The 22,462-nt window shown below is 48.7% G+C and overlaps 1 protein-coding gene across 2 annotated transcripts; it reads left to right on the forward strand.

Annotated features, from left to right (window-relative positions):
- Positions 1-3,552: 3,552 nt before the first annotated feature.
- DHRS7C (dehydrogenase/reductase 7C) lies at positions 3,553-21,140 on the forward strand. Of its 2 annotated transcripts, none has more exons than XM_060134264.1 (6): positions 3,553-3,730; positions 11,856-11,968; positions 14,177-14,390; positions 16,286-16,378; positions 19,483-19,638; positions 20,881-21,140. In XM_060134264.1, the coding sequence occupies exons 1-6, from the start codon at positions 3,577-3,579 to the stop codon at positions 21,087-21,089; spliced, it is 939 nt and encodes a 312-aa protein (XP_059990247.1). In that variant the 5' UTR covers positions 3,553-3,576; the 3' UTR covers positions 21,090-21,140. The 2 variants fall into 2 exon arrangements, with proteins under 2 accessions (XP_059990247.1, XP_059990248.1); XM_060134265.1 differs by having other exon boundaries at positions 14,180-14,390.
- Positions 21,141-22,462: the final 1,322 nt, after the last annotated feature.

Consider the following 22,462-nt stretch of genomic DNA (forward strand, 5'->3'; position numbering starts at 1 on the left):
ATATCTGAAGGGACAGTAAACGGATTTTCACTGGAACGAGCCCAGTACAGAGAAGCCGTGCTGAGATCCTCTGGAGCAGAAGGGTTTGTACCCAGTGACCCCTGCCCTCCACAGTGTACATGTTCTGTTATGTGATTTGTCACTCCTGGGTGTCTGTGGAGGTAAATCCTGTGTCGCTGATGTCTGGGGCTGGGGGAGTCAGTGATCAACTAGACCCCGGGCAGGGCAGGAGACGCCTGGTTCCCGAAGCTCGGGTCAAAAACTAATTCTTTGCTACTTTCTGAGTTTCCAAGGCCCTCTGCTTCCTTTTATAGATATATATTTTTTAACATCTTTATTGGAGTATAATTGCTTTACAATGGTGTGTTAGTTTCTGCTTTATAGCAAAGTGAATCAGCTATATGTATACGTATGTCCCCGTATCTCCCTTTATATTTTTTGTGTTGATTTTATCCAAGTACAACATATATATACAGAAAAGTACCCAAACCCTAAGTGTGCAGCTTAAGGAACTTTTAGACAATGAACACAGCTGTGTAACCATCCCTCAGTTCAAGGTGTCTCATTTCCATCTATCTTTGCTCTTATAAAACAAGTTCGGGTGGATTTTAATTCCTCCGTATATTGAAATAATCTGTTTACAGGTCTGTTCCCCTCTTATGAATTATAAATTATTTCTTTGCAACATGAACTGTCCTCTGTACATTCCAGCATCTAAAACAATCGTTCGCAAATAGAACCCCCAATACACATGTGTGTATAGGTATGTGTATACATACACATGTATGTTTATACAAGTATGTGCACACACGTTACCTGACTTAGCCCTGGCATCCTTCACCTCTGAATCCTGTCCAGAGTCCTCAGGAATGGGTCTCGATATGCATTAAGGAAAGGCAACAAGGAAAACCAACACAGACTAGGAAAAAATTGTCAGAAAGAAACCAAAACCATCGGGCACAGCAATGGAACAGAGCCATCCTGGGTGTTGTCCACACGTCACCTCTCATATTCTAACTCTACGCAGTGGTGCAGCGAGGAAGACAATAGCATTAGTATCCTCATTTCCAGATGATGGCCCTGACATTCAGAAGGTTTATGTGTGTGCCTGAGGCTACACACAAGTCAGAAGCAGAACTGGGGTTCAGACTCAGGGCTGTCCAACTTCAAACCCGTCATGCTGCCTTTCTGGAGGCGCAGTGGGAGCCACGTTCTTTTCTCCCCTTCTCCCTCCCTAAGTGAGGCTGTCAGAGGGCAGGGCGCTGGGGCATTTTATGGAGGAGTAAAGGGGTTGTAAACGCTGAGATGAAGCCATGGAGGGAACACTCTTCTCTGATTCACAGATGGATCAGGGCGAGTGCAAGCTACACTCGGCCTGAAACTAGATGTGGTTCCACGTGTGGCTTCTACGTGGAACCGAGGAGACTGCAGAGGCCCCCGAGGTGAAGGCAGGCTGGGACCAGCTCTGATCCAGACTGTGACTTTCACACCCCAGGTTTCCCAGAATGGTCCCCGACCCCGTAAATGCATTCATACTGGTCTTAGTTCTCAATTCTTGGACTAGAAAATACCATTATTTCAGGGTTAGGTGAAGCTTCAGGCATCTTTCTTTTTTTTTTTTAATTTTAATTATGCTTTATTATTTGACCTACATGCTATTTATGACTGTATTAATTTTAAATTCTTTTTCTTTCTTTTTTTTTTTAAACCCCACATTTTTTTATTTATTTATTTTTTTGGCTGGGTTGGGTCTTCGTTTCTGTGCGAGGGCTTTCTCTAGTTGTGGCAAGCGGGGGCCACTCTTCATCGCGGTGCGTGTGCCTCTCACTATCGCGGCCTCTCTTGTTGCGGAGCACAGGCTCCAGACGCGCAGGCTCAGTAGTTGTGGCTCACGGGCCCAGCCGCTCCACGGCATGTGGGATCTTCCCAGACCAGGGCTCGAACCCGTGTCCCCTGCAGCGGCAGTCGGACTCTCAACCACTGCGCCACCAGGGAAGCCCTTGTTTTTTTAATATAGATGATTTAGAATATTGCATTAGTTTCAGGTATACAGCACAGTGATTCAGTTGTGAGTTTTGTTTTTTTTTTTTGCAGATTCTATTTCATTATAGGTTACAAGATATCGAACATAATTCCCTGTGCTATGCAGTAAATCCTCGTTGCTTATCTATTTTATGTATGGTAGTTTGTATCTGTTAATCTCATACTCCTAATTTGTCCCTCCCCGCCTCCTCTGGTAATCACAAGTTTGTTTCCTAGGATTGTAAATCTGTATTGTATATACATTCATTTGTATTATTTTTAAATTCCACATATAAGCGGTATCATATGGTATGGGTCTTTGACTTATTTCACTAAGCATAATAATCTCTAGGTCCAGCCATGTTGCTGCAAATGGCAATATTTCTCTCTCTATATATATCACATCTTCTTAAGCCAGCCACCTGTTAATGGGAACTTGGTTTGTTTCCACGTCTTGGCTATTGTAAATAGTGCTGCTATGAATTTTGGGGTGCATGTATCTTTTCAAACTAGTGTTTTCATTTTTTTCTAGAAATATGCCCAGGAGTGGGATTGCTGGATCACATGGCAGCTCTATTTTTAGTTTTTTAAGGAACCTCCATCCTGTTTTCCATAGTAGCTACTATCTCTCTCCATTTCTAATCCTACTGAGTTTCCTTAAGTAATTAAAATATTTAACATTTGGGACACATTCTTAGTATTCTCAATCACTAAAGATAACGAGAGTGATCTTCTCAGAGTCTGTTGTTGAGATGCAGTATATTATTTTGTTCTCCCAACAGTCCTGCAAGATGAGACCGTTGTGCCCATTTTAGAGATGAGGAAGCTAAGGCTCAGAAACGTGGAAGCACTTGACGAAAGAGGAACAGCTCCAAACTGCTCTTCCCCATAGTTCATGTCACACTTCCAAGTGTTTCTTTCTGCAACAGGCTCCATTCCGTGTAACAGATTTTCTGTGCTTTTCACCCCCCAACCGGAAAGGGAAGGCCAGACGGCTCACTGCCACACCGGTCGGAGCTACACGGAAGCTACCTGATGGGAGGGTTATAGGAAGAGAAGGCGAGGGTGTTCGTGCTGAAATCCCAGGTCCCAATCCCTGATGCCCAGCCCCGAACTGCAGAGGAATCTCTAATAGTGAGGCACCCGGCAGAGCTTTAAAAGGCTTGGCAGGAACTCTGAAATCAGACCCGGCCAGCATGTGTTCCTGAATATCAGAAGAGACACTATATTTACCCCGCAAGCCCTGCAGTGCACAGAGAGCTATAAATAGCCATTAGGGCCCAGGCAAGTGGCCTTAACACATGGCTTTCCTTCCAAAAATGCAGACCCATTTTAATTAAACTTGTAATTAACCTTTGGGAGGGCAGGCCGGATTCCATCTGCTTCTACGAAGCAGCCCTCTGGGAGTCTGCACAGAGCCCGGCTCCCTGGACAGCGGGCTCCGGGCTCGGGGCACGGGTGCAGCCGGCAGCCTCAGGCCTCCCCCTGCCCCGTGTCCCGATCAGAGTCCCTCTGCAGAGCGGATTCCTTCTTCCCATTTTCCCCCAGCACAAGATGGGAGTCCCAGCTGTCCTCATGCTGCCCCTGGTGCTCTTGGGAATCAGCGGCCTCCTCTTCATCTACCAGGAGGTGTCCAACCTGTGGTCCAAGTCAGCCGTGCAGAACAAGGTGGTGGTCATCACCGATGCCATCTCAGGACTGGGCAAGGGTAAGCGACTTTGCCCCCTCTCGTGCCCACTCCTGCCCTGAAGGATGAGAGGCAACAGGGTGGCGTGTGGGTGAGCCCGCTGGGCAGGTCGGGGGTGGATCGAGGCTGTGTTCTCTCCCAGCATCTGTCACTAACCAGCAAGTGTCTTCTTTCTTGGAGGCTGCAGCTTTCTTGCCTGAGAAGTGAGGGGACTGGAGTATCTGGGATTGCAAACTCACAGTCTAAGGGCCAAAATCGGTCTGCAGATTTGTTTTGCCTCCAGGGGGGTTTCTAGAAACTTCGAAATGCAAAGCCCTCAGCTGGGGCAGTGAACTGGTGATGAGGCCAAACTTGGGGGTGGGGTTGGAGTCTTGGCTCCCCCACTTACCAGCTGGTGATGCACTGCTCAGCCTTGGGTTTCTCATCTGAAAGCAAGGATACTAATACTTTCTGCCTCATAATGCTGTTGTGATGAGTAAACGAATTAATAGATGGAGAGCACTTAGAACAGCGCCTGGAACTAGAGTGGGCACCTCTCAAGTGTTAGCAACGGTGATAATTATGCAGAACGTGCAAACACCAGTGTGCCACACACCCCACTAATCCCTACTGTCTCACACTCGGCCTGATTCTCTCAACCACATCACCTCCTGGCCTTGAAGGCATTTACGTTTGCAACTCCTGAATTAGATGGTCTCAGAGGGCCCTTCTGCTGGCGGCATGTGTGACATAAGAGATAGTAAACGCCCTTAGGTTTTTAAGATTCTCTCTCATCCCTGACAATGGTAGCGCAGCCCCATGTGTCACATAGCTTGGGTATCATTTTTGCTGTTGTTTTTGTTATTTTTAATCAAATGTCGAACCCACCAGCCAAACACTCATTAGGTCACTCAACCAGTATCTGTTAAGTCCTCTACATCCTGAAATGAGCACTGCCCCTTCCAAAGAGGCCTGCTGGTGGGCTGGGCACCCACTCCCATGGTGCTACCATTACGAGAACATTTGTAACCTCCCATCTGGGAATTCTCTCGGATTCTCCTTCCCCTGGGCACCCCAACAGCAGCCCATCTGCATGCTTCAAGAATGGGTTCCATTTCAGTGGGTGATCGACCTGGGCTCACCACATGAGATAAAAAAGAAACAGTAAGGCAGTAAAACTAGGTTCTTATGTGGCCCCTATGTGGGTCCCAGAAGCAGTTCCCAAGGAGGATATCCAGAATCACTAGACTCAACACTCACGAGGGACAGGGCGACACAAATTCCATCTTCCACGGGGACAAACCAGGCACACACGTTTGCCAGTCAGACCAGACACAAGACAACAGGGAGTAGTGGGTGCCCTGGGGAAATGGAGCAAAGACACCCACCCAGAGACATGCAGAGTCAGTCTTTGGGGAAGACCGTTCTTCAAGCAGAACACGCCCACCTAGCAACAGGACAGCTGCCAACCCAAGACCCCTTCATCACCTTCATTCCCTGGCACTTCCACGACTCCTCCCTTTTGGACGGTCCCTAAGGCGCTGGTTTCTGGGTCCCACGGCTCCTCACAGAAATACACTACTGTTCGTGGCGTATCTGGGTATTTCTCAGTTGGTCCAGGGCACGGACTCTCTTGGTGAACGATCCATGGGTGTGTGAAAGGCATGTGCATTCTGCTGCTCATGAATGAGGTGAGTTACAAATGTCGATTCGATCCTGTTGGTTGAGAAGGCTGTTCTATAACTGTCCTGACTTTCTGTCTTACTAGACAGGACTTCTATCTATTGCTGAGAGATGTATATTTGGTTTAGTAGGCTTGTTTATTTATTTTTAAAAGTCTCATTCTATTATAAGCAAACACTGTACAAATCAGGTACCCAGGAAATGTATCTCAGGAGCACAATGGCCTTTTCAGAGGAATATGGTCTAGTCTCTGTCATGACTTGTGTCACTGCTCTTTGTCACTGTCTCTTACGGACTCACCCTAGAAAGAAATGCAAAGCAGAAAAACATAAAGTCCGAGTATTTAGAAGTAGCTTGAGAAGCTGGGCATGGGTGACCTTAAATAAACGCTTAGCCAGGACATGCTGCTGACTGCAGCGATTCTGGGTTCAAAGTGCTCCGTTTCTCAGGTCCAAGGCAAGAAAAAAGTGAAGGGCACCAAGCGGATGATGTAGGCTACACACAGCCCACAGTACATGCCCAGTCCCACAGAACCTGACTGAACTCAGCGGGTAGCTCTGGACAGCATCAAGGAACCCAATTCCAAGCTGTCTCCTAGGGAAACCAGACAGATAGAGATCAGGATTTCTAACCCTCACCCCAAACCCACACAATTCGGCCAAGTCAGGGATGGGGTCACCTTGGACTCATTGTGTCTGCAGCAAGAGTGACTCTCAAAATACTTAACCACTGTACTTGAACTGTTTCAGAGACCACAGACCCTGCCTATGTTTCATCACCTCTAAGATGCACGGTTTTTCCCCTTTAAACGTTTCTGAAATTGAGCTAATTGTCTCTCAGTCAATGGCATCTTACAATTGTCACGGGCCATCCTTGTGCATTTTAATATCTCTGAAATCAGAAAGCCTCTTGCAGGCGGGTGGCATCTTAGGTTTGAGGAACTATGGAAGTAAGGGCTCCATGTATTAATATGTTTGCTGAGTGAAAAAGAACAAGCCTGGCGTCCACGTGCTTGATACAAGATATAGGTTGTGCTGAGCTGATAAAGAATAAGAACACCTGGGTATTACACCTAATGCCTGGCCTTGGCGGAAAGGACCCATCTGGGAGCGTGCCTTTGGGCTGCACCAAAGCAGTGATGCACCACTGGGCTCCAGCCTCCCGGGTCCACCTGGCAAAGGTGAGGTGTCAGCAGAGAAGGGGGGGAAATGGGTGACGGTAGCAAACACCCATGGCTGCCTCTCCTAAGGAGGTCAAGGCCACGGGTTTGGTCTGGCTCCTGGCCACAGACCCTCACCCTGCCCCAGTGGCCAGCCTGTAAGAGTGCCCGTCATCAGGGACAGTAGAGCCCCAACCCGCTCCTTTGTCAGCAGCGGAACAAGGGACCCAACGGGAATGTCAGCGCTTGGGGTCCCTCCTGGCTTCACCACTCACCAGCGGCGGGGTGGTGGGTGACTCCGCTCCGCTCACTGAACCACGCCCCTCTGGTTTGTGAAACACGACCTCCACGAATGCCCACACCCGGCGCAGCTGCTGCCGCCACTCAGAATTACAGCCCAAACGCGGGGAGACTAGGCGTTCCCCCCCAGGTGAAGTTTCTTTTAGCGAATTGTGTCATTATAGGAGCCACATATATTAAAGAGGATTTTTCAAGAAAAAAGAACCGAAAACACACCCAGAACCCCACCCACTCGGGAACTCTTCATCCCATTTCCTTCCAGCAACTTTAAGATGCTGAGATGTATTACCATCAGGGGGCAAGCACACGTGGGGGGGAGGGGTATAGGGAGACAGCCCACCCCGGGCTCTCATGCAGAAGGGAAAGTCTTCCTTTGCATCTTGATTTAAAAAGAAAAAAATCAGACAGTCTCGTAGCTTTTCTGATCACTATTAGATTATACCAAACCCTTTGGTCATGATAAATTCCCAAACATAGCTTTGATTCAGAAACTGCAGTGCCCATTCCAATACATTGATAAATGTGTCCGTTTTCGTTGAAGTTCAAGATTCCTTCTCCCTTCCCATACCTGCCCCCAGCTAGGGTGAGTTGCCGGCCAGTTTGCTGCTCTTTCTGACCCCTCTGCGGGTGGAGGGGCAGGAAGGAGAGGAGAGAAGGAAGACAGGAAAAATTCTCAGCTGGCTGACACTCTTAGAAGCCGGCTTCGAGCTCCATGCCTGGCACACATTTAAAACCGAGTGGATTCTTTCTCTCATAGGCTCTATTGTGGGTCCTTCAGAGGCGCCTCCTGGGATATTCACCTGCACTTGCCGCGGGGCAGGTGCACTCCCCTTGCTCAGTTCCCGTGCCACCCCTGGTTTGGGGCAGTCTGTGCACGTACGCCCTGTGTTAGAGTCCCACTGCCCTTCTCAGAGGACTTCTTGGGCAGAATTCAAGAGCTCCCAGCCAGCTCATGATTCACCTCTGGTCCAAGTGGTTGTGGTGGATGGGAGGGTCCTTCAGTAAAGAGACCAACCTCTGGGGCAGCCCCAGCTCTCCTCCCTCTGCTCTGGGATAGTTGGTGACGCCCATGAGATTCCCCAGGTGCAACTCAGACATCACTCCGGGCTCCCGGCTGCAGGGAACTCACAGCGTGTGTTCAAATGGTCACTCTCTTCTCTCTAGGACGGAGATAAGGGGCAAAAACTCACCTAACGGTGTTCTCTCCACAAACGCCCTCTTTCCAAGTCCCCTCTCTCCTCTGCCTTATCCGTTTGCATCCTATTAGGAGTAAAGGGTATTCATGAAACAGGGTTTCAGTAATTTTCTTTGAAAATCTGCATCTTGGACTGTCACTTTGGAATTTTATATCTGATCTTGGAAATCCCAATTTTAAACCTTGTTACATAATCATAGGTGCAATTTAACAACCAATAACACACAGAGTCAAGTGTTATGGCACTGTGTTAGACACACTGTTTGAATCTTTTTAAAAAAACTTACTATATTGTGAGATTTCCATGTTGGTAGACCCACTTCTGCAACATCAGTTTTAAAGCCTTTGAAATAACTGATATATAGATACACCATCATCTACCTAACCAACATCTCCAACTCTTTATTATTATGATATTGAGATAAATAATATTTTACTATTCCATGCATTCTTAATTATCTCCTTAGAATAAATGCCCATAAATAAAATAACTTGGCCATGCTTACTTTTAAGGATTCTTTTAATTTTTCTTCCAAAAGACTGTAGCAATATACACTACAACCAGCAGTGAATATGTGATTATTACCAATTTTGTTTTGATTGTCATCTTTTAATTTGCATTTCTTTATTATTGGCATTGAACTTCTATCTTCTGTGTATTAGCTCTTTGTGTTTTTATGAATTGCTTACACATCTCACTAGTCAATTTCTTTATTAGGGCCTTTATTGATTTACAAGAGTTCTTTGTGGATTAAATAAATTAACCCCTTTCCAACATATGTATTATAAATAGGTTTCCTCAATTTATCTCCCTCTTAATTTTTATTTATGTTTTCTTCTGTAAGGAAGGATTTTTTTTTTTAAGGACAAAAACCTGTAAATAATTTGTATTATTTCTTACTTCAGTGCTGTGCTTAAAAGATCTTTCCCCAAAGCAATATATCTCTATTTTCTTCTAGGTCTTTTATGGTTCTATTTTTACATTTAGTTATTTAATACATTTGGTATATTGTACTTAGATTTTTTCCCTCTCAAATAGTTATCCAGTGGGCCAAAAACCTCTTTTAAATAATATGTTCTTTTCCCGCTGATTCAACGTGCTAACTTTACCATATGCTAAATTCTTATGAATACTCGGCTCTATTTTCTTTATATAAATTTATTTATTTTTTTACTTTTGGCTGCGTTGGGTCTTCATTGATGCGCGCAGGCTTCCTCTAGTTGTGGCGAGCGGGGGCTACTCTTCATTGCGGCGCGCGGGCTTCTCATCGTGGTGGCTTCTCTTGTTGCAGAGCACAGGCTCTAGGCGCGTGGGCTTCAGCAGTTGTGGCTCGCAGGTTCTAGAGCGCAGGCTCAGTAGTTGTGGCGCATGGGCTTAGTTGCTCTGCGGCATGTGGGATCTTCCCGGACCAGGGCTTGAACCCGCGTCCCCTGCATTGGCAGGCGGATTCTTAACCACTGTGCCACCAGGGAAGCCCTTGTAATACATTTTAATAACTGATATTCCACTCCCATTATTGTTTATCAAAATGTTCTTTGGTTTCTTGCATATTTATTATTCCAAGTAAAGTTTGTAACTTATTCCAAATAAAGTTTAGGATCTTTCTGTCACTTTCCAAGACATGCTGGGATCTTGATTTACTGCATCGAATTCACTTGGAGATGGACTGACATCTGTAGTGAATTTTGCAAGCCAGAATCATCAGGGACAGCCCTTTTCTCAATAAAACACCTACATTTAGAGAAATCTTCCATTCTCTATGATCCTAACAATTCAAGGTGACATTGTTCACACAGTTATTTCTTTTTTATAAATTTTATTTATTTATTTATTTATGGCTGCATTGGGTATTTGTTGCTGCGCACAGGCTTTTCTCTAGTTGCAGCGAGCGGGGGCTACTCTTCGTTGTGGTGCGCGGGCTTCTCATTGTGGTGGGTTCTCTTGCTGCAGAGCACGGGCTCTAGGTGCGCGGGCTTCAGTAGTTGTGGCATGAGGCTCAGTAGTCGTGGCTCGCGGGCTGTAGAGTGCAGGCTCAGTAGTTGTGGCGCACGGGCTTAATTGCTCCGCGGCATGTGGGATCTTCCCAGACTAGGGCTCGAACCTGTGTCCCCTGAATTGGCAGACAGATTCTTAACCGCTGCGCCACCAGGGAAGCCCCACACAGTTATTTCTTGATTCAAGTTTCCGTCTGTCAGCAGAACGGACCACAGCTTCCCCCAACCACATCTGTTTCTAGACCTCACTGAGACCTCCCCTCCCTAGAGCCTCCTCCTTTCCTTCTCCATCAGCCCCTCCTGCCTTCACTTCTGCTCTCATCTGGCTTAGACTGAATGGTCCAGCACATCAATTGCTCCCTCTCCAATACCACAATTCCCCTGCCCACAATGCCCACTTCTCAAACCCCTGCCAACTGTCCTGTCCAGCTGGCCCCCTTCTCTCCACCTGCTCCAGCTGTTGAGACTTGCAGGAGAAAATCACACAAACATAAGATCATTTAGAGCCATGGCACACAGGATTTCCAGCCCCTAGTGGGCACCCAGTACTGCCCAACTACCCTTTGGCATCCCCAGGCAGCCCGGGTCACCAGTGCTTGGTGTAAAAATGGGACAGTAATAGCTACTCCCCGGTAGTAGGTGTTGTTGGTGCCCCTCCTAGATTCCTCCATCCCCAGGTCCTATGAGTGTTGGTGGCCATGGCTCATAGACTTGCCCTCTGCCAGTGGACACCCTTTGTACCCACCCCCGGAGGGAGGCAGCCCACCATCAGTGACTGGTTGACACACGTGTACAAAAGACAGTCCCCTTGCCTCCAGGTGGGACAGTCTTGCAGCTGGGTTTACAGTCCAGAGCCTTCCTTGGGTCCAGCCAAAGCTAGACTCTATCCTTCCCCTTCCCCTACCGCATGCCCTTACTCCCTGACAGATTTTCTCTGAAGAACACTCTCCCTGAATTAATCCTGGCCGCCTGAATCCCTGTCTTAGATTCTACTTTTAGGGAACCCAAGCTAAGAAACTGCTGCATGGGATGACTGAGAATTAAATGAGCTAATATATGCGGATCCCTTTCAATAGCTACCCAAGCAAGTAAACTGTCAAAATCTGTTAGCTTTTATTGTTCTTAAATATCACTGTTATTGCCACATAAGAATAATTGTATCTACCAACTACTTCCCAGTTAAGAACATTGGATGAGGGACTTCCCTGGCAGGCCAGTGGTTAAGACTCCACACTTCCACTGTAGGGAGCACAGGTTCAATCCCTGGTTGGGGAACTGAGATCTTGCATGACGCGTGGTATGGCCAAAAAAAAAAAAAAAAAAAGAACACTGGGACATTGGGTGAGTCAGAAATTCATCCAGAGTAAAACTTACTAGACAGCAGGCAGGTTTCCTTTCTTAATAAAAAGAACCCTGGCTGGAGTATCGACCCACAGAGAAAATGTGGAGGAAACTCGTGACATTTGGTCTGAAAAACATGGCAGCTGTCCCCAGTCCCTTCAGATTGAGATATATTTAGAGCTGTGCTTCTGGGGGTCTCGTTTGATGGAGTCATCTTTCTGTCCAGTTTAAGAAAGAATGTCCTAATAATCAGAACTACCCAACGGAGGAGGGGTTATTTCACACCCCTGTGAGATGGCCTTCACAGGAGGCAACCGTGCTGAGGCTGGAAACAAGAAGAAATTCCAGAGGAAGTTGAATGCAATGACCTCTAAAGGAACTCATGGCTCTAAGGCTTTTGAATTCTTTGAATCCTTGAATTTGTAGGAAGGAGGGGCTCCCCATCAGTCGTTTCACCCACAGCGCGTCCTGTCCTCCATCCTTCTTCCCCTCAGAGTGTGCTCGGGTGTTCCATACCAGCGGGGCCAGGCTGGTGCTGTGCGGAAAGAACTGGGAGAGGCTTCAGAGTCTACACGATGCCCTGATCAGTGTGGCTGACCCCAGCAAGGTAAGGCCTTCTGGCAGCCGGCATGGGCAACCCCTGGACACCCTTAGCCTTTGTTGCTTGTTACAGAGCAGCTCTTTTGGTGAAATTTGGGTGAAATTTTGCTTTGGAGAAATGTAATTTTTTTAATGTATTTTTTAAAATTTAATTTTATTTATTTTTGGCTGCATTGGGTCTTCGTTTCTGCTCGGGCTTTCCCTAGTTGCGGCGAGCGGGGGCTACTCTTCGTTGCGGTGCGCGGGCTTCTCATTGCTGTGGCTTCTCTTGTTGCAGAACACGGGCTCTAGGTGTGCAGGCTTCAGTAGTTGTGGCACATGGGCTCTAGAGCGCAGGCTCAGTAGTTGTGGCGCAGGGGCTTAATTGCTCCAAGGCATGTGGGATCTTCCTGGATTGGGGATTGAACCCATGTCCCCTGCGTTGGCAGGCGATTTCTTAGCCACTGCGCCACCAGGGAAGTCCTGGGGAAACGTAATCTTGACACAGGTAAGTCTGCCAACTTGGGGGTTGGCTCATTTTGACCCCTCATCATACCTCTAGCCTCTGAGCCCCCCCCCATTCTATTTAAGTCAGACTCAAAGAGGATCCAGAAAATATGGTGTCACAGATATGGGCTCTGTTTATAAACACTCATGGCTGATTTTTTAAATAATACTTCAAATAATATTTCCTTCAAAGAGGGAATTCCCTGGCAGTCCAGTGGTTAGGACTTGGCGCTTTCACTGCCATGGCCCAGGTTCAATCCCTGGTCAGGGAACTAAGATCCCGCAAGCCAAAAAAAAAATTTTTTTCCTTCAAAGAAATCAGGGATGTGAAGTCCCCTTCCATGAAGTTACACAGGAGGTGAACACACTTCAATGCAGCTGGGGTTTTCAAAGCATTTCTGGAGCATTGTTTAAGAAATTGCTTTCAGGGGCTTCCCTGGTGGAGCAGTGGTTAAGAATCCGCCTGCCGATGCAGGGGACACGGGTTCGAGCCCTGGTCCGGGAAGATCCCACATGCCGCGGAGCAACAAAGCCCGTGTGCCACAACTACTGAGCCCGCGTGCCACAACTACTGAAGTCCGCACGCCTAGAGCCGGTGCTCCGCAACAAGAGAAGCCACCACAATGAGAAGCCCACGCACCGCAAAGAAGAGTAGCCCCCGCTCGCCGCAACTAGAGAAGCCTGTGTGCAGCAACGAAGACCCAATGCAGCCAAAAATAAATAAATAAATGAATTTATTTGGAAAAAAGAAAAAGACATTGCCTTCAGAGAGTTCTATTCAGGATTTTTTTTTTGATCTTTTCCCTTGATGTTGAATTTGATTTTGGAAATAGCCAAAAATCATTCAGAACTAACTCTGGTATTTGAGGAGATGGAGCGACCAGGGTAACACAACGTACTCCAAGGTATGTTTCTTGGGATCTTATTAGGTATTGGTTATTAAGCAGTAAAAATGAGGTTCTGAAGTCAACTGTGTGGCAAATACTGAGTTAGGCCAAGCTTGTCTGACTAATTTCTTTACTGCAGGACTTTTCAGGGCCTTTGCTATGCAAATGTGCATTGTGTTATCTCCAAGAAGAACATATGATAGTCTGCATTTCCTAAGCAAATTTGACCAGGGAACCTTTTTTTAAGGCCGTATCTCAGGGCTAGTGTTTGTCAAACACCGGGATTGCATTCACCATATGGTAACATCAATTTTTCCATCTGTATCCCTTCTAACCCATGAGAATCCTGACGATATCAAATGTTTAGGGCTGAACACAAATGCCTGGCACATAGATGGTGTTCCAAAAAAATTGTGTTGACTGTATGATTTTGGACAAAACTTAAACGTGGCTACAAAGTACTGGGCAGATTCTCTTGTGGCTTGGAAGCCAGTTTGAAAGCGATTTCCAAAAAGGAGCTCAGAAGTGTTATAAGAAATGATATCACCAGCAGAATCAATGCATGACCTCCACTTGGATTTCTCAGGTCTGGCCCCTTGACCAGAAGTTCAGACTTATGACTGCATGTTTGCATGTTGGGAATGGTGTTGTTGCTCTGGTCCCCAAGGATGCATTTTCTCCATCAATTTCCTTCCTCCCAGAGTCATCTCTGCTTCTTCCTCATCATTTGTTTGCAGTCATTCCATGAGTTCTGAGTTTCAAGATGGGTGGCTCTCAGATTGAAGGGTCCCAAGGTCTGCGGGGATGTACCCACACGTGTCTTGACTCTCTCATTGGTCCAGCAGACATTCACCCCAAAGCTGGTCCTCCTGGATCTCTCGGACATCAGCTGTGTCCAGGATGTGGCCAAAGAGGTCCTGGATTGCTATGGCTGCGTGGACATCCTCATCAACAATGCCAGCATGAAGGTGAAGGGGCCTGCCCATAAGATTTCTCTGGAACTCGACAAAAAGATCATGGATGCCAATTACTTTGGACCCATCACACTGACCAAAGGTCTCGTGAGTTTGACCTTCCCACTGGCTGCTAGAGGGGGGCTTTGTTATATTTCCAGACAGTCACCCAACTTTGGACGGAGCCTCCAGCCCCTCTTTCAGAAAAATCCCTGCTTATTTGGTGAAAGTTTTCAGCATCTGACTGTAAATGTTGATGAAAGAAAAGGGATTGTGAAAGTCTCTGACTGGTATATTCCAACCTTCCTCTCCATTAAGCCCCCTCCCCAAGCCCTGCCCTTTTCTCCTCCTTTCTTACTCATATCCATGGCTCCCCTCCAATCCCATCCCACATCTCTGGACCATTGTCTTCATCCCCTGCAGATCTTTTTTTTTTTTTTGCGGTATGCGGGCCTCTCACTGTTGTGGCCTCTCCCGTTGCGGAGCACAGGCTCCGGACGCGCAGGCTCAGCGGCCATGGCTCACGGGCCCAGCCGCTCCGCGGCATGTGGGATCTTCCCGGACCGGGGCACGAACCCGTGTCCGCTGCATCGGCAGGCGAACTCCCAACCACTGCACCACCAGGGAAGCCCCCCTGCAGATCTTTTACTATATCGACCTTGTGGTTGATCTGCTCCTAATCATGACAGTTGGTCCAAGGTTGAAAAGGAGTTTATCTGCAAGAGACCCAGAATACTGTCAATCCCTTTGCAGAAACAGGAAGGCAGGAGGATGTCTCCCTTTTAAAGGTAAAATGGTGGTTCCTGTGTGGAGATTTCTAAGGGTCAAGTTCAAATGCAGATCTGAAGCTGGGGTTAGGGGTGTTGCTAGAGATGACATGGAATAGAAGCAAGAGTTGAAGTCCTCCTCCCATCCCAAATAAAGTTTATCAAAGCAGAAGCACAAAAGGGAGAACATAAGCATGGAGAACGTCTACATGTAGGGAGTAGTGTGTTTGGCAAAGGCTGAGAAAGCATGATCTTAGAGCTGCCTTCTCTACGGCCAGAGTCTCCATGATGATGGGGTTCTGAGAGCTGTGACAGCTGAAGGGAAAGAAGTACTGGGAGCAGAAAGATGACTCCCCAGAGCTTCTAAGATGATGCCCCAGAGGTTACAGTTTCCTCCAGCCCAGTCGCTGTGGACACACCAAGCAGGCCAGCCAAGGTGTGTCCTTCACTCAACCTCTGAGAGCTCAGGGTCCCTGGCACCACGGCGAGGAATGCAAACTTAAGTCTTCTGATATTTTCTGCCATCTCCCTATTCAATCTATGCTATTATTACTCCATATCTTTTTCTAAATTTCCTCATTTGTAAGTTAATTCAATTCAGGAGAAAATCTTTACCATAAATTAAAAACCCCTTTCCCTCTCCATCAATACAAGAAAACCTGAAATCAGAACAATGCAGTAAGTTCTCCCAAGACAAAGGGCTGAGGTCTTTCCTCTCTTTTTTAAAAAAAGATTAGCACATGCAAGAGTAGTATTAAAGACCCACTGGAACCAACTTTCCTACTGGAAGCGATAGGACAGTTGAAAAGGGATTACCTTTCTCACTATTGAAATCAGTGTCACTCCATGCACATGGATGGGTCATTTCAAATCACCCAGGGACTCCCCTGGGGGTCCAGTGGTTAGGACTCTGCACTTCCACTGCAGGGGGCCTGGGTTCGATCTCTGGTCAGGGAACTAAGATCCTGCATGCCACATGCAGCGAGGCCAAAAAAATTAAATAATAAAATAAAATAAAATAAAATAACCCAGCAATTCCCCAGTCGAGCCCAGCCCACTCTTAGGAAACACTGGATGAGTGGTAACCAGGGTCCGTTCCATCGGTGTCCCACTGTAATCTAACTGTCAGGGAGGTAGAGGAGCCCCCCGTGATGAGGGGAAGGGCTCTGCCTGATGCTGCCTGACTCAGTCTCAGATTTGTAACCGTGATTCTTTGTCCTGTGCTTTCCAGCGCTGCTCCCCAACATGATTTCCCGGAGGACCGGACAAATCGTGTTAGTGAATAACATTCAAGGGAAGCTTGGAATCCCATTCCGTACAGCCTGTAAGTTGCTAAGACAAACATGTTTCGTCCTATGTTATGTGTCTTTTTTTTTTTTTTTTTTTTGCGGTACGCAGGCCTCTCACTGTTGCGGCCTCTCCTGTTGCGGAGCACAGGCGCTGGACGCGCAGACTCAGCGGCCATGGCTCACGGGCCCAGCCGCTCTGTGGCATGTGGGATCTTCCCGGACCAGGGCACGAACCTGTGTCCCCTGCATCGGCAGGCGGACTCTCAACCACTGGGCCACCAGGGAAGCCCTGTTATGTGTCTTATAAGACAAGAGATGTGTGTCTAGGACTAGGCGTGGGGTTACGTTGGGGAAGAGGGTCCAGAGATGAAAGCATCTGTTGGCTTTTCTTTCATCCCTTCAGCTCCTATTTTTGACCATCTACAGCACACAGGTGGTGACTATGGGAGATAAAGATAAGCCCTCCCCTCAGCCCCCAGAAGCTCACGTCTCACAGGCGGTCAGGACACGTCCTGGCTGGACACGATCAATGCCAGATCAAGGTCACGCTCCTGACATGGGTGCACAGCCCCAGCTCAGATGCCCCCTTCTCTGTAAAGATGCCCCTGGAGAGACAGGAACGATTACAACTGGGAAAGAAAGGAGGGGTGCACATCCCTAAAGGGGAGAGGGATGGAGAGGTTCTGAGGAAGGAGGAAGGAGAAAAGGAAAGGGACACAATTCCAGGGGAGGCGCGAGAGAGAATTCCAAAGGTGAGACTCCTCTAAAAAGTCCAAGGAGGAGAGGGACTCCTCGGTGTGTGTTCCTGGGGCCCAACTGGGAAAATTCTGGAGACATTCCCACCTCCCGTGAGGTAGGATGTGGGAGGGTGGGGGAACGTGTCTCATACGTTTCCTTGTGGCCCAAAGTACCATGCACGAAGCCGGAGCTGGGTAAGTAAGTGTCTGGGGGTAGAAAGGTGAGAGGGAGAGAGGAGTGAAGAAAGGGTGGGTGGGGTGGCCTGATGTAGTCTTCTCGGGCCACCACAACAAAACAGCCCAGGGACTTCCCTGGCGACACCTTGGTTAAGACTCCCTGCTCCCAATGCAGGGGGCCTGGGTTCAATCCCTGGTCAGGGAACTAGATCCCACATGCATGACACAACTAAGGGTTCACAGGCCACAACCAAGGAGTCGGCAAGCCGCAACTAAGGAGCCCACCTGCCACAACTAAGACCTGGTGCAACCAAATAAATAAATAAATATTAAAAGAAAAAAAAAAAGACCAGGTGGCTTAAACGACAGAAATGCGTTTTCTCACAGCTCTGCAGGCTGGAAGTCCAAGATCAAAGTGTGGGCAGACTTGATGTTTCCCGAGGCCTCTCTCCATGGCTTGCTGATGGCCTGCTCCCCGGGTCCTCTCATGGTCTTTGTGTGTGGGCACCCCTGCCGTCTCCTGCTCTTCTTATAAGGACACCAGTCCGACTGGATTAGGGCACCACCCTAACAGCCTCATTTTAACTTAATTACCTTCTAAAGGCCCTTATCTCAAAGTACAGCCACAATGTGAGATGCTGGGGTTAGGACTTCAACGTATGAATTTGGGGGTGGGATACAATTCAGCCCATCACATTCCCCTGATAGTGTTTTACTTTCCTTTTCTCGTTTGCATTAGTTAGGCTAAGCTGACGGTGCTGTAAAGACCTTTACTCCTCCTCCGTATAACTGTCTAAATGGGATGGCCCAGCTCAGCGGGCATCACTGTTCCTCACGCGGTCACTCGGGGGCGCAGAGTCGTGCCAAGTCACAGCTTTGCCATCATTTTCCACGTGGTCAAAGCTAGTTCCCACCCCACGTGGGTTCCTGCTGGCAAGAAGAGGGCGTCGTGCCCATACAGCGCTGCTCACATCCTGTTGTAGAGAAGCCAGTCACATGCTTACCCCCTCACTGCAAGGGATGCTGGGAATTGTAGTCCGCCTGTGGGCCCAGGATGGGGCGAATAGAGCTGGGTCCACACAGGGCAGTCTTTGCCACGTACCTCATTCCGTCTCTGCTCCAGCCCATCTAGAACCTCACCACTATTCCTCCTACTCACAAACATACATGTCATTTTCAGTAGGTGGATTACTTTCCACTTGCTCGCTGCCTTCATTCATTCAACAAACAGTAATCGAATGCCTAGAACCAGGTGCTGGGGACACAGCAGTGACATGATACAATGTGGTGTGGGCAACACAAGTGGCCCTTTGGCCTCCAACTAACAGGGAACCCAATGCACTGCTTTCCTTGGAACATTTCTTTTTTTTGATTTATTTTTGGTTGCGTTGGGTCTTCATTGCTGCCCATGGGCTTTCTCTAGTTGTGGAGAGCGGGGGCTACTCCTGGTTGTGATGCATGGGCTTCTCATTGCGTGGGCTTCAGTAGTTGTGGCTCCTGGGCCCTAGAGCACAGCCTCAGTAGTTGTGGCGCACGGGCTTAGTTGTTCCGAGGCACGTGGGATCTTCCCGGACCAGGGCTCGAACCCGTGTCCCCTGAATTGGCAGGCGGATTCTTAACCACTGCGCCACCAGGGAAGTCCTAGCTCCTGCATTCTTAACCCTGATGGCCTCAGGACCCTGGAGAAATCACTCTCTCAGGGAATCAGCCTTCCCGGCTGAAATGTTTTATATACATTTTCTCACTTGGATAGGGTGATATTATCCCCACTTTATTTATTTATTTAGCCCATTTTATCGATTTTTAATTTTACTGAAGTATAGTTGATTTACAACGTTGTGTTTAGTTTCTGCTGTACCGAAAAGTGACTCAGTTACACATATACATCCTCTTTTTCATATTCTTTTCCATTATGGTTTATCACAGGATATTGAATATAGTTCCCTGTGTATTATGCCCATTTTAAAGATAAGAAAACTGAGCCTCTTTAGGTAAAAATGAGTCACTTGCCCAAAGTCACACAGCGGGCAAGTGGCTAAGTTGGATTCCGTCTCATCTCTGCATCTGTCCACTGCTTCACAAGCGCTCTCTGTTCTCATCTATGAAGTGAGGGGCAGGTGACTTGAGGCCTCTCCCAACGGAGCTTGCAGGGATGTGTGTCCCCAAGGCCCCTGCTGGGAAGCACAGCGGGACCCACGCCCACCCCCGGATGGTTTCTCTTCCAGACGCCGCCGCCAAGCACGCAGCGCTCGGCTTCTTCGACTGCCTGCGGGCCGAGGTGGAGGAATACGACGTCATCGTCAGCACCGTGAGCCCCTCTTTCATCCGCTCCTACCGCGTTCATCCAGGCCAAGGAAACTGGGAGGACTCCATCTGGAAATGTGAGCTTTCAGAGCGAAGCCAGAGGGACAGGGGCCGCAGAGGGCTCTGGAGGAGGGGGGGGTGCAGGGGGGTGTTCCTGAAGCATGAGACTGGGGACGGTGAGGCCCCTGCACCCAGCTAACAGTGGGGAGGGACCCCAAAACTTAGGTCCTGAGGCACCAGGTAGATGGAATCCTAACCTGCAATCAGCAGACCGAAGCCAGGTTGGGCTCCGTCAGTCACAGGCTCTGTGACCTTGGCCACTGGGACTGCCCGCCTCTGGGCCTCAGTTTCCCATGTGGAATAGCCAGGATTTGGTCTTCGAGAACTTCCTGTTCCCCTTGCTCTAGAAGGCAGCACAGAGAAACTCAGAGTCTGGCCCTAACTGCCTGCATGTGAAGTTCGCCTCAGTCACATATTAAGCAACTCCCTTCATCTCTCTGCCTCTGTTTCCCCTTTGGAAAATGAGGGCTAATGGTAATACCTAACTTGTAGACTCATAAGGAAGACTGAAAGTTCCAGTTCATAGAGGGGTTGGAACAGCAACCAGCACATCCTGAGTGGTCTGTAAATGCACCTATGATCAGTATTCTAGAATGCTCTACACAGAGCAGCTACCCCCTGCCCGAGGCTCTATCTACATTAGGGAATCAAGATGAATCAAGACGTGGGCAAGGGCTTCCCTGGTGGCGCAGTGGGTGAGAGTCCGCCTGCCGATGCAGGGGACACGGGTTCGTGCCCCGGTCCGGGAAGATCCCACATGCCGCGGAGCGGCTGGGCCCGTGAGCCATGGCCGCTAAGCCTGCGCGTCCGGAGCCTGTGCTCCGCAACGGGAGAGGCCACAACAGTGAGAGGGCCGTGTACCGCAAAAAAAAAAAAAAAAAAAAAAAGACGTGGGCAAGAGGTTCCAGGAGGCTCTGGACAAACACAGCTTCGCAACAACTGTAAACAACAGCCCCTTCATACATCCGGCAGCTTCCTATCTTCTAAGCTCTTTCTCATCCCCTCCGACGGCTCATAACCATCCTGGGATGTTAACGGGGCAGGAGACTGCGCCTACGTTACAGATGTGGAAGCTGAGGCGCAGCGGGTAAAGTGCATCCCCAGGTCGCACGGCTAGCAGACGGCAGAGTTGGTCCCGAGACTGGGACTCCAGAAGCGCACACCCGTCCCCATCCCGGGCGGGGGGGGGGGCGGGGGGGGCTCTGACCACACCCCTCCCCCCGAGGCTATAAGCCCTGCCCCTCCTGGGGGCTTTTCAGTCTTTTTCAGGAGACTGACCTACGGTGTGCACCCCGTGGACGTGGCGGAGGAGGTGATGCGCACGGTGAGACGCAAGAAGCAAGAGGTCTTCCTGGCCAACCCCATCCCCAAGGCCGCCGTGTACCTCCGCACCTTCTTCCCTGAGGTTTTTTTTGCCGTGGTGGCCTGTGGGGTAAAGGAGAAACTCAACGTCCCAGAGGAGGGTTAACTGCAGGGGGCCAAAAGGGTCACCCCGCGGGGAATAAAGGCTTCAGGGGCAGTTGCGGGATCCTCCATTCTCTCAGCACTTGGGGCCCCAAACAATTCCCCAGCCTGCCCACCACCTGTGGGAGACGTGCAGCATCCCAGTGAGGATGGCCCGGCGTTCAGCCCAGTCGCCCTGGGCCCCTGGGTGTCTCCCACGTGACTTTCCCAGGACACACTTCCAGAAGCTTCTCGACCCTATAGAGTGACAGCCCGGCAGAAAAACAGGAACCATAACGGGTCTAACTCCCAAATACTCGCACTCCCACTGTGGCCATCAGCCTGCCGAGGACCTCAGAAAACCACGTCCATTTTACACAAGGGTGACCTGCCCACTCTGCCCCCAGCCACAAAAGCTGAACTTGGCAACTCCTTAGGGCAGCGCTGTGAAACTGAACTTTCTGAAATGAAGGAAATAGTCTATCATCTGCAGTGTCCAGTATGGCAACCAACTAGCCACGTATGGCTGTTGAATACCTATAATGTGGCCTGTGCAACAGAAGTTTCAATTTTATTTAATTTGAATTAATTTCACTTTAAATAGCTGCATGGGGCCAGCGGTTCCCAGGCTGGCAACACAGAAGAGCTGTAATCCTCGGTCCTGGCAGCCTATCAGAATCAGCCCTTTCCCTGGATTTAATTGGTCCAAAGAGGAGCCCAGGCACAGCTGCTTAAGGTGCAACACATCTTGAGAACTTCTGCCCCGGGGCATCCGGCTCATTCAAGGCTCTTCTTACATTCTCAAAGCAAAATTTATTCAAACCTGCCATCCTTGTTGTTGGTGGGTGTTTCTCTTAGTGTTTCTTAAACAAAACAGTTAATGATTCGTGAAATCTTGGAAAGTGTAGGGTACATTGTTTGCACTAATAATTGTACCTGCTGATTCAAACTTTTCTAATATTTACAGATGAAAGAGGGCTCAAATTTCCTCCCTGAACCCAAGCCATTTACGAAATTAACACACACGGTACATGTCTGCATATATATATGTATATCCCTGAATTTAAAAAGCAAAATGTCCAGGATCACGTGATCACCAGGGAACCCAGGCTACCTCAGGATAAGGCTGCCGGTCGGGATGCGTCACCAGCATTTAGGAGGGACAGCTGAGGCAGGGCAGGCCTAGGGTCAGCAAGATGACCTTCTATGTTATTACTGCTGTCGGGTGTTGGGATGCTAGAGGTGCTTAGGCCAGAATGATGGAGGGTTGGTAGGGGCTGGGAGGTGGGGGACGGACAACGGCATTGGGAAAACGACTGAAATGTGATAGGTGGCCAGAGACAGAGACGGCAGCTTTGGGGCAAGAAGGGCCGCGGGTAGCCAGTCCTGGGGTCGCAC

This window comes from Lagenorhynchus albirostris, chromosome 20 (assembly GCF_949774975.1).
Source record: "Lagenorhynchus albirostris chromosome 20, mLagAlb1.1, whole genome shotgun sequence".
Classification (NCBI taxonomy): Eukaryota; Metazoa; Chordata; class Mammalia; order Artiodactyla; family Delphinidae; genus Lagenorhynchus; species Lagenorhynchus albirostris.

What these genes read in the sequence shown, in the direction of transcription:
- DHRS7C (XM_060134264.1), top strand. Translation starts at nt 3,577, where the DNA reads ATGGGAGTCCCAGCTGTCCTCATGCTGCCCCTGGTGCTCTTGGGAATC. An exon ending in ACCCATCACACTGACCAAAG is followed by an intron (nt 14,391 to 16,285) that starts GTCTCGTGAGTT and finishes TGTGCTTTCCAG; the next exon opens with CGCTGCTCCCCAACATGATT. An exon ending in GGAGGACTCCATCTGGAAAT is followed by an intron (nt 19,639 to 20,880) that starts GTGAGCTTTCAG and finishes GGGGCTTTTCAG; the next exon opens with TCTTTTTCAGGAGACTGACC.